The sequence below is a fragment of the Mesocricetus auratus genome, unplaced genomic scaffold (assembly GCF_017639785.1).
Source record: "Mesocricetus auratus isolate SY011 unplaced genomic scaffold, BCM_Maur_2.0 Super-Scaffold_4256, whole genome shotgun sequence".
Classification (NCBI taxonomy): Eukaryota; Metazoa; Chordata; class Mammalia; order Rodentia; family Cricetidae; genus Mesocricetus; species Mesocricetus auratus.
This window is the reverse complement of record NW_024429182.1, coordinates 38840624-38854846: the sequence shown is the minus strand read 5'-3', so window position 1 is coordinate 38854846 and position 14223 is coordinate 38840624. Positions and strand designations below refer to the sequence as shown.

At 42.2% G+C, this 14223-nt stretch overlaps 1 protein-coding gene across 3 annotated transcripts in view; it reads right to left on the bottom strand.

Moving 5' to 3' along the window:
* Gda (guanine deaminase) overlaps positions 1 to 13514 on the bottom strand; it is a 79229-nt gene extending 65715 nt beyond the window's left edge. The window contains exon 1 of one of the 3 annotated variants that reach the window (XM_005063768.4): positions 13273 to 13514. In XM_005063768.4, the coding sequence (XP_005063825.1) occupies positions 13273 to 13395 (123 nt within the window). In that variant the 5' untranslated portion in view covers positions 13396 to 13514. The remainder of the gene's footprint in view (positions 1 to 13272) is intronic. The other 2 variants (XM_040746523.1, XM_040746516.1) reach the window with 2 other exon arrangements.
* Positions 13515 to 14223: the final 709 nt, after the last annotated feature.

Below are 14223 nucleotides of genomic sequence, written 5' to 3'. Positions count from 1 at the left end.
ATGGATAGGGCAGGTAGAAGATAAAGGGATATGGACCTTGTCTATACCTCACTATACACAAGCCTTGAAGAAGAATTCACTTTAAATTGGAATTACCTGGCCAATAAACTGAGTCTGATATACTTTTGGCTTCCCTGCAGAATTTGATGATGGAGGTTTATCAACATATTTTTAAGAAAGGGCAGTGTGGCCACAGCTTCAGCTTCTACAGTGATGCCAGTTGGAGACAGGGAAAATGGCACAGGAGGAGTTGATGGAGAAAGAGGCTCTGCTCCTAACATGTGAAGAATTATTTCTCAAGTGGATAACACTTCACAAGAGAGACTTCAACAATCAAAAAGGTTTGCAAAACATATTAGTTAAAATTAATATAATTTATCCTATCACATTAGTAAGTGAATATGACTAAGACAACTAAATAATGTTTCCACTGAAGAAAAGAGGAGAGAGAAATGTCATTGGAAGGTAGGACATAAGTTCAAAGCCACAGGAAGAAGCTCTTTTGAGAGGTGTTCACACATTATTACTCAACCTTAGAAAGACATCACAAGAGGTAGATCTATGTTTGGAATTTAGTACAAGAAGCATATGTCAATCTATTGCTTGGCCATATCAAAACAAAGAAAGTCAGTCAAATTATTATCACTGGATAGTTATCACAAAAGTAGAGTCAATACTCTAAGCTTGTGTCTTTTCTCTATTAACAGAAGAAGAAAAACATCAATTCTTCCCCAGATAGTGGCCATGGGGACTCCTAAGATACACATAGAAAGAATTCACCATGGGCCCAAAATATCCTGTATGTCCAGTTATGTCCATGTGTTATTGCTGCTAATATTATCTGTACCATCATCAGTCTGGTTTGTACCTGTGAGTTTGTCACTCAGTATCATGACCAAGAAACTATATGCAATGTTTGAAGCTGATGTGTGCACTGAATGTATAGCTTTTTAACCATGTGACTCAATGCACAATTACCCAAGATAAGAGATGTAATACTAACATTATGATTGATCTATCTCTTAAGTCTTATCTTAAATATAAAAGTTTCCATGTGGTCAATCATCAACTGAGAATTTATCTTGTACTCTTGTTTTTAATGTCTTAGGTGTACCAGGAAAGGGTGAAATGTCACTCTACTTTCTAGAAGGAAGGCCAGATGTTAAGATGATATGGCCATGTATAGGGATATGTAGTGGCCACTGAATGTATGACTGTGAGGAAGAAGGGCAGCAGTGACCACTGTGGGGCTGTAATCATTTAAGAACCAAGTGGCTGGAAGATCCTTGTTAAAAAGGGAAGAAAATCTCCCTAGCAGTAGCACCTCTATCCTGTTCATAGCTGTAGCCCTAAAATAAGAGCAGCACCCTGGACATGGAGATTCAGTCACTTCCTGGGAATAAATAAATGAATTATAAAATTCCCCAGAAATCTTTGTCACTTGGAAAGAAAAGAAAACACACAACTTCTCTCAATCAGTGATGCACTGTGGTTAGTGTTTTAGCTACTTCTCTTGTTGCTATAACAACGCTGATGAAATGAACTTAAGGATATGTTTGAGGATTTGATAGTTAGTTTTAATTGTCATCTTAAGACAATCTAGAATCAACAGTCTCAGGACTCTCAGGGAAAGATTGTCAGGTTGACCTGTCCTGTGAGCATGTCTATGGGAGACTGTCTGGATTGCAATTCATTGATAGAGGAAGACCCGCCCACTGTGGGCAGTACCACTTCCTAGGCAAACCTAGATCCTAGAATCTATAAGAGGAAAGGTAAACTGAGTGGTGGGCATGCATATATTCATTTTTTCTCTCCTGTGGACTAGATATGTCTGGCTGCTTCAAATTCCTGCTCTGACTTTCTACAGTGATAGACTACAACCTGGAACTATGAAATACAATAACCCCTTTCTTCCCTAAATTGCTTTCTGTCAGTTTTTCCTCACAGGAGTGGAAATGAAAGGACAGAGGGTATCTTCTATGTTGATGGAAATCATAGACAGGAGTGGCACGTAGCTGTCACGCTGTACTCAGAGTCAAGCAGAAGAGACAAATGAGCATACTACTTGCATTTTTTCTCTTTTATTTATTCCAGGACCCCAGCCCAGGGAATATTGCTATCCACAGCTTAAATGGGCCTTCTGACTCCACTACATCTCTCTCAAAATCCCATCAAGGATATGCTTAGAGGTGTATCTCCTAGGTGAATTTCAATAGAGACAAGTTGGTGGCAAAGACTGCCCCAGTTATATTACTCTAAGGCTACCAATTCTACCTGGTTTAGAGAAGGCTAGGATTGTGTGAAGACTGTAGTTTTTTTCATATATCCAGGTGTTATTTAGATTTGATAGTTTCTGGGAGCTGGTAGACAGGAATATCCTAACTGGCAGCAAAAGTAAACAATACTTAACAAAAGACCAAGAAAAAGGCATTGCAGCTCCAAGGAGAAAGAACCAGGAAAGAATGATAGGTCAGAGAGCTTAGACATCACTGCAGAATGAAGGATAGATCTCTCTGTCTGGAATTCACAGGTACAGGGCCAAGGAGACAGGGCTGAAAGAGAAAGTTAACATTTTGGTGACTGAAATACACCTAGGTGTGTGTGTGTGTGTGTGTGTGTGTGTGTGTGTGTGTGTGTGTGCTCATGTTTATGAGTGTGTGCATACATGTCATGAAGCAGGGACAAGTTGTAGAGGTCATATGACCTGAGGTATCCTTGTCTTCATCCTTGTTGGAAACAGAGCCTCTTGTTTTTCTGCTGCTTACAGTGGACAAGCAAGTCCTATATCTATTTTCCTGGCGGGAACCTGCTGGGATTAAAGACCCTCATGCTACTTCTTCATGCTTTTCCTAGATTCTGGGGATCCAAACTCAAGTCATCAGGCTTGGGAGCTGTGTGCTTAAACTACCAAGTTCTGTTCCAGCCCTGCAGAGGGTCTATTAAATCAAACCCAGAGAGATATGAACACTGAAGAGGAAACAGATTTGGATTCTAACAACTTCATTCTGTATCCCACTAAGAAAGCCACACCATTTCTTTGGACTTTATGCTACTTGCTATGATAGCCAATGATGGTATTAATCTTGAAGTCTAACTTTCATTAAAGAAAGGGGTAAGGCTTTTGCCTGAGTTGTAATGGAAAATCTGTATTGTACTGAAGTTGCAATGTGTTGCTTCTGAGGCATTACACAGAACCTACTTCTTTAGTATACCAACCATATAGTATACATCAGGCACATAATATCTGTAGAAGAAACTGTTAAAAATAATATATTTATAGGTATTGGAACTAAGGAAAGTAATCTTCAATTCTTATGTTGTTCCATAAAGCAAAATCATCTTAAAAATAACTTCATTCCAAAGCAGAATGGATTTAATCATCATCATGACTTCCGAACATTTATATTTTGTTCAATAAAAATCACTTCTGAGACCACAGTAAATTACATCCGATGTTTGTTCTCGCTAAGGCACAAAAGGAAGACAAATTGTGTAACAGTTGCTACAATTTTTCAGAACATTGGGTAAATATTTACTGAACACCTATACTATTTGAAAGAACCTGTGTTTGTTAGGAAGTATTGGATACTTTCTGCTTTTTACAGATGACACATGAACAGAAACGTACAGTTTGAACTAGAATGTACACAAAACAGGTACAACAAATGCATATGAATTCTTTCTCAGAAAAAAAAAACAGACAATAAAGGGCATCAAATGGAGAAAGAAGTAATTTGAAACTAATGAGAAGATTTGTGATGGTATTTGAGTTGAACCTTGCGCACAGGCAGAAGGGAGACAAACAGCTCGGAGCTGGCATCCCTTCGATCTTTGTCCATTTCTGCTGCTGGTTCTACATCGCCGTGAATGCATAAGCTATTTAAAAAGGAGACTTGGCAGAGTCCTAAGGTAGTGCAGAGCATTACAGAGTGAGACTGTGTGTGTGTGTGCATGCTTGTGTGCATGTGTGTGTGTGTGTGTGTGTGTGTGTGTTGTCTCTCACTAAGACAGCAGTTTTACAATGACAACTGTACTCTAATCTGATTCACATACCAAGGACCCCATCTTCAAAACCTTATCCTCAAATCAAGTGTCTGTCTTCTTAGTATCTCACAATAGGCATTAAACTTCAAAACATGAACCCTTAGTTTTGGAGCCTTGGATATATAAAGACATTTGTTCCAGGTAAACGAAAGAGCTGAGAGTTGAATTCACAGTCTAGCTTTAGAAGTCATTTCTCAATTAGTAAGAATATAATTATTAAAGTATATGCAAAATTATATGGCCGAGGAAGAAACTTTTATCCAGTTGGGAAATTATGGCCAAAGAAACATTGGGGAAACCAAAGGTGAGCTTTAAAAATGAGGTTTCAATTTGACACAGGTGGAGGGGAACGTGGGGTGGAGAAAGGAGGGCTATTCCAGACTGAGATTCCAGAACATGGAGACATAAAAGGACATGGTGTGCTAGGGAAATTTATCTGATCACCCTCAGTTCATGGGTGCATCATGGTGTAAACAAGTCATTCTATTCCATTTTATAGAGAGATGACACTGGAAAAATATTAGAAAGAATGCCATGTCTAGAATTCCCTCAAAGATATTTGGACCTCACAGTCAATAGTAAGCCTACTCATGTGGAAGAACTACCCATGATCAAAGAAAATAGCAGTCAGCCATGTGGAGGAAATACTGGGATAGGGAGAAAAAACAAGATGCTCTGATAATGTGGGGAGCCGCCCTCACATTCTCCGTTACAAGATGGCGCCGACACCCGTTGTCAGTTGGAGTAAACAACCTTGGTGCGCACGTGCCTGCTACTTTTCCATCCCTTACTCTCTGCCTCTCCCGTGTCCGAGGCGGGGACTGCTGAGCTATATAAGGGTTGGGCTTTTCGCTCCCCCGGGTCTCCACTCTGTAAGCTTATGCTCTCCCTCTCAAGACGCATTAAAGCTGTTCTGCAGAAGGATCCTAAGTGTGCCGCGTCGTTCTTGCTGGCGAGACGGTAGCGCGGGACATGATAATGTTTTAGTCAAGAGACAAGAGTTGAGAGAAGCGTGTTGGAGAGGAATCTGAATGAACAGCCCTGGGAAACATGGCTGTGCATGACTGGGTGTAGTATCTGAAAAGACATTGATGTTGGGGCCAGTCAGAAGAAAATAGTGGGGAAAGCAGCTATTAATCCTTTGAAAGTAATGTAACAAATGCCTTTCAGGAAGACATTCTTAGCAGAATTGATTTTGCCTTCTTTTCCCAAACCCTAACAGCACCCCCCCCAAATGTGAGCTTTGGGGGGGGGGGCTTTCAAGATGTGAGCTTTCTAGAAGTGGGACACTTTGGACTCTATCCTCAATTTAACCTTCAAAACCCTCTTTTGCTTGTCATTCTAAACCTACAGAAAGACTGCACCTGGATAGCTAAGGTATTAATTGCTGAATGACCTCTCTCTAACCTTAACAACATCCAGTGAGCCCTGAAATGCCTCTGCATTTAAAAACACACACACAATTTTATTTACTTGTCATATGTGTATGCATTCACATGTATGCCCATGCACACATACCACACTGTGTGTGTGTGTGTAGGTCAGAGGCAATGTAGGAGATTCAAGTCTCTCCTTCCCATGTTTTGGTTCCAGGGATTGAATTCAGGTTGTGAGGTTTTACAGCCGATGCCATCACCTGCTGAGTCATCTCAAAGGCCCAATGTTCCTCCCTTCTTTAGTTCTTCAGTTCTTCAGCTATCTGACAAAAATCACTTATTGTTTTATTCTCTAAAATAAAGAACTTGTGTCTAGCTGTCTGAGAAGCAGATTCAGAAGCTGACCCCAGGAGACAGATGTCACCTAAGATGTTTGGGAGAAGGCACATAGTCCAGCCAACTAGCTCCTCCCCAAGGTTTGTTGTAGCTTCCTTCCCCTACATCCCAGAAAAGGTCCTTGGGGTCCCTAAGCCCAAAAAGACAGAGCTACCATCGAGCTTCTTCATATTGGCTTCCTTCCAACACTTGTCTCCCAAGACAGTCTGGACCTTTGCCTGTGATAATAATATGACTCTTTGAGTGCAGTTGAGTAAAGACAATGAATTAAGTGTCCAAGGCTTCACACTATGATGACAATTCACTAGTTCACAAAGGAAGTATAATATGGGGATTTTTTTCAGGGTAGTTACACTCTTCAAAGGGGGCAGAGACTTCTGGGTGTGTCTGTGAGGGAATGTCTAGAGATTTAACTATGGGGGAACTCTCTTTCTGCTCCACTGCCACAAAGTGATCAGCCTTTTGACCTTCACTAACCCATGTCCCTGCAACCATAGTCTGCTTCACCATAGACCTAATGACAATGAAGTCAGCCAACTATGTACTGAACCTCTGAAACCATTAACCAAATAAATCTTTTCTTTGAAGTTGTTTTTCTCTGATATTCTCTAACAGTGATGAAACAGTCTAGTATAGTCATAGCCTAGAGGGTGACAGCAACATCACCAGGTATCCTTCCTCACAATAAAACATCTAAAGAAAGTAAGGGCTTCTCTTCCCACATCTCAGAAGCTTCTAGGTTCACTTCCTATGTATCAGGATATCATCGCCAGCCACCATTAGCTACCAAGAAAGTCGGGAATATAAGGACTTGAAAACTGGAAATACAATTGTTAGGTAGCTACATTTGTATCAACAGGCTTAGAGGCCACTAAGGATAGACCCTTGGCTCATAGTCAGCTTTTGACTTCATTGTCTTTTACTGAGTAGTATAAATTTTAAGAGAAGCATCCTAGTGGTTCCTCCTTAAGATTTAAAATACTATATGAGAGAGACAGTACCAGGGATTGTTTAAGGCCAGTTAAGAGAAATTTTTACCTATTAGTCAAAAGAAAGAGAACTGAATTCTACTTCTGGCTCTGAGTAGAGACTTGACATCCTAAACTGGCTCCAAATATTAAAACATTACATTTGACTATCTCTTCCTCTACGATATTAACTCAACTGAACCTGACAATGGCCTCAATAGGAGATACCATTCACAAAAGCTGATACACTGTGAAGACCTACTAAACAAACTGGAAGAATAATTGATCATATAATGTACATTTCAAGAACCCCTCCCTCAATGCTATTGCTTATAGATCACTACTCACCTACTTTCATGGTTCTAACCAAAAGGCATAACTTCTTCCTTGCTCATTCAATCTGTTTTGATACAAGCCTAAGCACACTTACCCTGACATACAAGATGTTCTCACTCTAGTCTGGAGACACTCATGCCACCCTACTCCAATACCCTAATTCAACAGGTACCATTATCCCTTCTTCCCAGAAGCTGTGGGAAATTACAGCATGACTACACTGTTCCTCTAAAATTCTAACAAAATGGTCCTTGAACTCCCTTCAGAATCCATCTTTTTAATTTTCTTTATTCAATGAGATCAAGAATCCACAAAAAGGGGACCACAATTCCAGGGTAACAGACTTTCCATGACTGCCTACTACCTTGGTATATCCACAAGCTAAGTACATGAGAGGCTGATCAAATTCAGGATGTATTAATTAAAAAATAGTTGTGGCTCTTGAATGAGTCACCAAATTTTTGCAACAATTACTTTCTTGTGTGACTGTGTGTAGTATGGTGTGTGTGTGTGTGTGTGTGTGTGTGTGTATATATGTGTGTGTGTTATATAAGTGCTGCTTGCAGGTATGTAGGAGCATGCTCCGTGTATACTAAAAGAGGTTCTATCTTCCTTGATCACTTTCTATTTCATTGTTTGAGACAGAACCTCTCACTAAACTAGGAATTCACACTTTGGGTTGTCTGGTCAGCAAGCTCCCAGGGTCTACCTATCTCTACCCCTGCCCCCAATACTGGGGTTACAGGCAAGTGCAGCCATGCCCATATTTTTATGTAGATGCTGGGGGTTTGAATTTGGGCAAACAACTCTTACCCACTTAGCCACCTCTCCAACCCCTGCCATGAACATTTTGAATGGAGAAAACGGCTTTAAGTCTACAGGAAATCAAGGGATAATCCTGTGATGCTCATGCATGAATGCATCATTTCATGAAACCTGTGTCCCTATTCCAGCAGCGTCATAAGGGGTGGTTAAGTCCAATTTCTCCCTTCGGGACTAGGACAATATTCTGAGTTTGTGAGTTTGGCAGGAAGGTGGATCTCCACCCTCCCAAGCAGGAGGAATGGATGACTCAGAGCCAGAGATTTGTAATTCAGACCAAGAACTCTAACAAGGCAAGAAGGCAAAGCAGTATCAGATGAAGTAGGACTTTCCCATCCTGTCAGTCTGGGGAACTGGAGAGCCCTTTGCCAGGGCTATTGACCCTTTCTCTGCGCGTTCAAGTCCTACTTTTTCTTTGAGGTCCAGCTCAACAAGTACTTCCATCATTGGGTAGATGCTGCCTCCAATTTTATAGACACACATCTGCAAGTGCTTGGTAACCTGTTGTGTGAGGCCCACATGCATTTATAGACACCACCCTGGGCTCCAGGAGTTAGAAATCAGCCACCATGCAATCCCTCTGACTTGACCTAAATAGCTCCCCACTCTGTCCACATCCATCCTCCTCCATGGATGGCAATGACTGATGGTGTATACTGGCCCTGGATAACCTGTCTGTCATGCATTATTCTATATAGTTTATGCTTATAAAATAATTTAATGCTTCCCACCACATCATGAGGTAATGATTAGAATTGTTTTACTATAAGGAAACTTAGAAATTGAAATGTTGAGTTGGCCAGATTCTTATAGGAATTCATATAGGTGACAGAGGCAATCTTAAGAGTTAATGAAACATTATGTTTTAGTTAAACCACTGTAGTAATCTCCAACTTCACTCCATGGCCTAGCCACACTCCTGTTCATTCTTTATCTTGGGGTACATTCTTTATCTTGAGGAATCCTTGTCCAATTCTACATGGTCACCACCATCCTGCTGTCTTACATTGTGTTATCCTTCTCCTCAACTACGGGTTTCTAATTATCTTTGTCTTTCATCCTTTCTAACCCCAGAACTTTTTTCACAGGCCATTTCCTCCATCTAAAAGGTACTAATTTTCTCTGAATCCAACCTGCCTATGGATTTCCATTCACCCTGCAGATTATTATTTAAATATCCAATGCGTTCAAGTGGAAAAAACTTTCCCTTTATATTCAGACCAGTTCTGTTCTGAGAAGTCACAGTGGGTCTGATATATCTCACTAGATTATTGACCTCACTAACGCTATTTTCATACTTCATTTGTTTATCTTCAGTGATGAGCCCAGTTTTGGATTCAAGATTCATTCCACTTTTATTATCACAAGTTTGGTACCTGACCTAAAATTATATGTAGTATGTGTGTCTGTATGTGTTTGCATGTGTATGTGTGCAATGAGTGTAAGTACCTTCGAAGGCCTGAAGGGGGCTTCAGATTCCTTAGAATTAGAGATACAGATGCTTGTGACCAGCCATGTGGGTGTTGAGAATCAAATCTGAGAACTATAGAAGAGCAGCCAGGCATTTAACCACTGAGCTATCCCCTGAAAGTGTAATTTTTAAATTCAAGAAATCTTTGTTCCTTAGGGAAGTAGACTGTTGGGGAAATAGAACATGGACTTTGGCCCACATTTTGAAGGCTAGCACACCTGTGGATGCACAGTTTCTCTAACCAGCTTCTTCACTGTAGTGGGAGTAACACTGACAATAATGTCCTAGTGACCTAGCAGCTAAGGCCCATGAGACCTTTGCCAGGTACAGCTTTGTGTGTCATGATGCATGAATGGCTGGCCCAATCACAAAAATGCACAGCTGAGGTCCAGCAACTGTACCTCTTCCCACAAGGTTTGATTCAGGCCTCAGTTTTCTTTTATACCACTTGGCTGCACAGGTGCCACCACATGGAAAGATGCAAAACTGCCACCATGAGCAAGAGGCTTAGGGCTTACTAGGAGCAGAGGAAAGGAAGGGGATGGAATAATCACAGTCCCAGTTCTGTATCAACTAAGTGTAGACATTGTCACACATCAGCTCACTCTGTATCTGATTCAAACCTGAGTCTACAAAGGAGGAATCTGAGGCTTGGGAGAGGTTCAGCATCTCATTTTATGATGAACACTCTGACCCAGGCCTTCATTTCTACAGAGAATTTGCTCCTAACACCCAGGGCAGTACCTCAACGTGGGTACACTTACTCTGTTTTCTGTGTGAGTGTGCACGGAAAGTTCCAACCTTGAAGACTTTTTAGAGTCAACTTGACCCTGATGTATGTGGAAAGAACTGGGTAATAGTAATATTTGAGCACACTGTGTTTCAAGATTAATGAAACACTTGAAAATGAATTATACATCTTGGGATCTTGATTTAAAAAAAAAAGCTGCAGGCTGCTTAAGTATAAAAATTCACCCTGAATTCTAAATAATAACAAAAACATTGGCTACAGAGGGATTTTTATTGTTTTGCATTTTTAAAAATTAACTCATTTTTTAATGTATTGTACTTAAATGAATTAAACACAGTCATTACCATTCTCTAATCTGAAGTCAAGTGACAAGAAATGAGAGGTTAGATTTAGGAAGACAAGGAAAGCTGTCCCTTCTCTGAGATGTTGCCCCAGACCTAGGTCTGAAGTGAGATGAGCTTTAGACATTTCACACAACAGATCCACCAGAATCACTCAGAATATGATTCACCCACTGTCTTATCCGGGTCTCCAAAGATGCCTGTAAGAACCCGACTCTGGGCCTATGCATTTGGCTTCTCTGAGGATGCTGTCACGGAGCCAGTATTTTCACAAGTCCTTCTATATACCCACAATCCATCTCAAGCTGTGTCCTGACATTAGCTTTAAGAGTGCAAATAGCCACTTTAGAAATCAATATGGCAGTTCCTCAGGAAAATGGGAATCAGTCTACCACGAGATCCAGCAATTCCACTCTTAGGCAATTGCCCAAAAGATGCACATTCATACAACAAGGACATCTGTTAAACTATGTTCATAGGAGCATTATTTGTAATAGCCAGAACTTGGAAGCAACCTAGACGTCCCTCAAATGAAGAATGGATAGAGAACATGTGGTACATTTACACAATGGAGTACTACTCAGCAGAAAAAAAAAACAATGGAATCTTGAAATTCACAGGCAAATGAATAGCACTAGAAGAAACCATCCTGAGTGAAGTAAGCCAGTCACAAAAGACAAACATGGTTTGTACTCACTCATATATGGATTTTAGACATAGATTCCCCCATGGAAGGCCTCACCCTCCCTGGAAGCACAAAAGGGATTGGATAGAGGATTGGTGGGGGGCACAAGAGGAGGGGAGGGAGAGGGAACTGGGATTGACATGTAAAAACAAGCTTGTTTCTAATTTAAAAATTTTAAAAAGTTAAAAAAAGAACCCAGTACAAATTAGAGACACTGAAGCCTGATGATCCCAAATACTAACTTACTCACTTCATGAACCTCCTAGTTTTCATATACCTTGAAATGCTTAAATAATAATGCATAAATAAGCAGAGTATCTTAGCAACCCCAAATGTAAGGCATTCCTTACTTCCACATGAGGAAATTAAATTACTGAAATATATCCCACATCCTTTTAAGGCTGGGGGAGGGGTAACTTACTGTCTTGCACCCAGGAGGGAGACCAGTGTTAACAATCCACTGGCAAGGGGTTTTTCAGCTGTAAATCTTGACTGGCTCACCTGACTGTGGCCAATTCCTAGTTAATTTTGTCTCATGTGGGAATGGCACTCTCTCCAAACTGAGAGTCTCAGCATGCTCCAAGAGGAATAGGCTCTCTGACTCAACCACTAATTGCATGTTCAGGACACTCTTATTCTTCTGTATAAACTCAAGGAAAAGATTAGTTTTCTGATAACTTTCTCCCTGTCTTATTTATTTCCATCATGTCCCCAAACCTACTGCCACTTCAGTTACACTATTAGAATTGACTGGATAGGAGGTTATTTCCAGAAAGAAAGCTATCAATCACAAAGCTCTTGTGATAAAACCAGAACCTCCTCTCCATCACCCGTCTCCCAGGGTCTGTATTTGTTTTCTTGGGGCTTACATCAGGTAGTAGTTCACTGAAACTGAGGGTCATGAGCCTACACACGGAGTGAATGTGCAGGTCCCCTGGTTTACTGGTGAGTTCTGAAACTTTTATCACCTTAGAAACACAACATCATGCTTCCCAATGTACCAACAACAACAACAAAATCAAGTACCATGAGAAAACAAGGCTTGGGAACCTGTGTGGTGGCTTAGTAGGCAAAGATGCCAAGTCTGAGGACCTGAGTTCAGTCCCTGGAGTCCACATGGAGGAAGGAGAGAACCAATTCCCATCAGTTGTTCTCTGGCCACACATTCTACTTTTCACACGCACGCACGTGCGCGCGTGCACACACACACACACGCACGTAAACAAATTTTTAAGACTCTCAGATTTGGTTTTTCCCAAATACAACTAATAATTCAATACTGTCAGTGATTCAGTGGCACCTATAGTCTTCAACCTGGCAAGCCACAAACTGGTATACTTTGAGAAACAGTTAAAAATATCCCATTCTTCCCCAAAATGAAATGACTTCACTTATCAAACTGACCAGGACATTGCTAATGTATGTAGTTGCTATCTGTAGGCATCAGACATCATGTAACACTTGTGGAGATTTGATGGAGGGGTTGTATAAAATCTACAATCCTAGAAGGCATTTTGAACTTGAAAATGAAACCGGTTGTTTTGATGCAAATGGCTGTGTGTGTGTGTGTGTGTGTGTGTGTGTGTGTGTGTGTGTGTGAGAGAGGGGGGGGAAGAGAGAGAGAGAGAGAGAGAGAGAGAGAGAGAGAGAGAGAGAGAGAGAGATTTTCCTGTTCTATTCTATCCTTTCCAGCATTAAACTTGTGTACCCTGATGCATTGTTTGATGAATGATCCTGTGAATGAGACCAGGTGCTTTTGCTTATTCTACCTGCTGGATTCAATAAACAACACTAAACCAATGATACCTCCCAGCCCCATGTCAGCTTTGTGGCAAGAAATTCAACCACATTTTCTGAGGGTTCCTACAGTGCCCTGCTAGTAATCCATAGCTCCTGACCTCGGGGGCATCATTCCACCCCAGCCAGGCTACGAACCTAGTGACCAGGCTGTTTGTATTCCCTAAGAGCCAAACGTTCAAGTTCAACTCCGGAGTCAGCTGTGCCAGAGCGGACCCGGAACGCCGGCACCTCGCCAGGGTCCCTTCACCTGTCCGCGGTGAGCGGGACCCCGCGCCCACTCACTTTGCCGCTGTCGCTCACGCCGAGGAGGTGATCGCGAAGCACCTCCATGGGGCAGGTCCAGGTGGAGTGGACGAAAGTCCCTCGGAAGATGTGCGCCAGCGGCGGCGTCCGAGCCGCACACATGGCAGCGGCAGGGCAGCGCGAGTTCACGGACCAAGGAGGCGCACCGGGCAGGAGGGCGCAGAGCGGTCCCTGGCTGCAGAGCGGGAGCTACTTGAGCTCGTTCTGCCCCCGCTTCCCCGGGCGATCGCCTGCCCCCTGCAGGCCGCGCCCAGGGGCTGGCTCCCTGCCTCCTCGATGCCAATAGGATTTTTCTCTGCGAAGTTGGCTCCGGCTCCCGTGGGGTGTGGTTTTTGTCCCCACCCCTGCGTTGGTTTAGGATGTGTTAACTCCTTGAGTTATTGAAACCAAGCTGCTCTACCTTGCCTTCATTGCACAACCAAGCGTCGTCTCTGAGCCTTCTACACTTGTAGGATCGACAGTTCATCCTCAACTTGAGCACCAGGTGCTGAACTTGCACAAATGCGGTGATTAGTGAAAGGTCGCCTGGAGCGGTCTACCTTGTGGCCAGTTTCCTTTTACGGGTTTGCAGGTGGCAGAGTGTGTTCATTCTTTGCTGGGCTTCTGGAAGCCTGCCTGGCAAGGGAACCCTACCACCAAGGGTTAATCTGGATCTCAAAGTCCCTCTAGTCCCCCCGAGGTCAGTATTTTGGTCCTTGTGCCCACCCACATGCAATATCAAGGCCAACTTTCCTTGTCTACAGTAGATGACTCGTTTGACTTATTCAGCTATACAAGAAGAGACAATGAGGTTTCCAAGCTGAACAGCAGCTGGGAGCTGAAGTGCGTGGATAGGAATCTAGAGACCATTTGCAAGGCTATGATTCTGAGATCCTCAGCTCCTCTTTCATGAAAACAGGACTCCGGCTAAGTCACTGCAAAGCCTGTCCC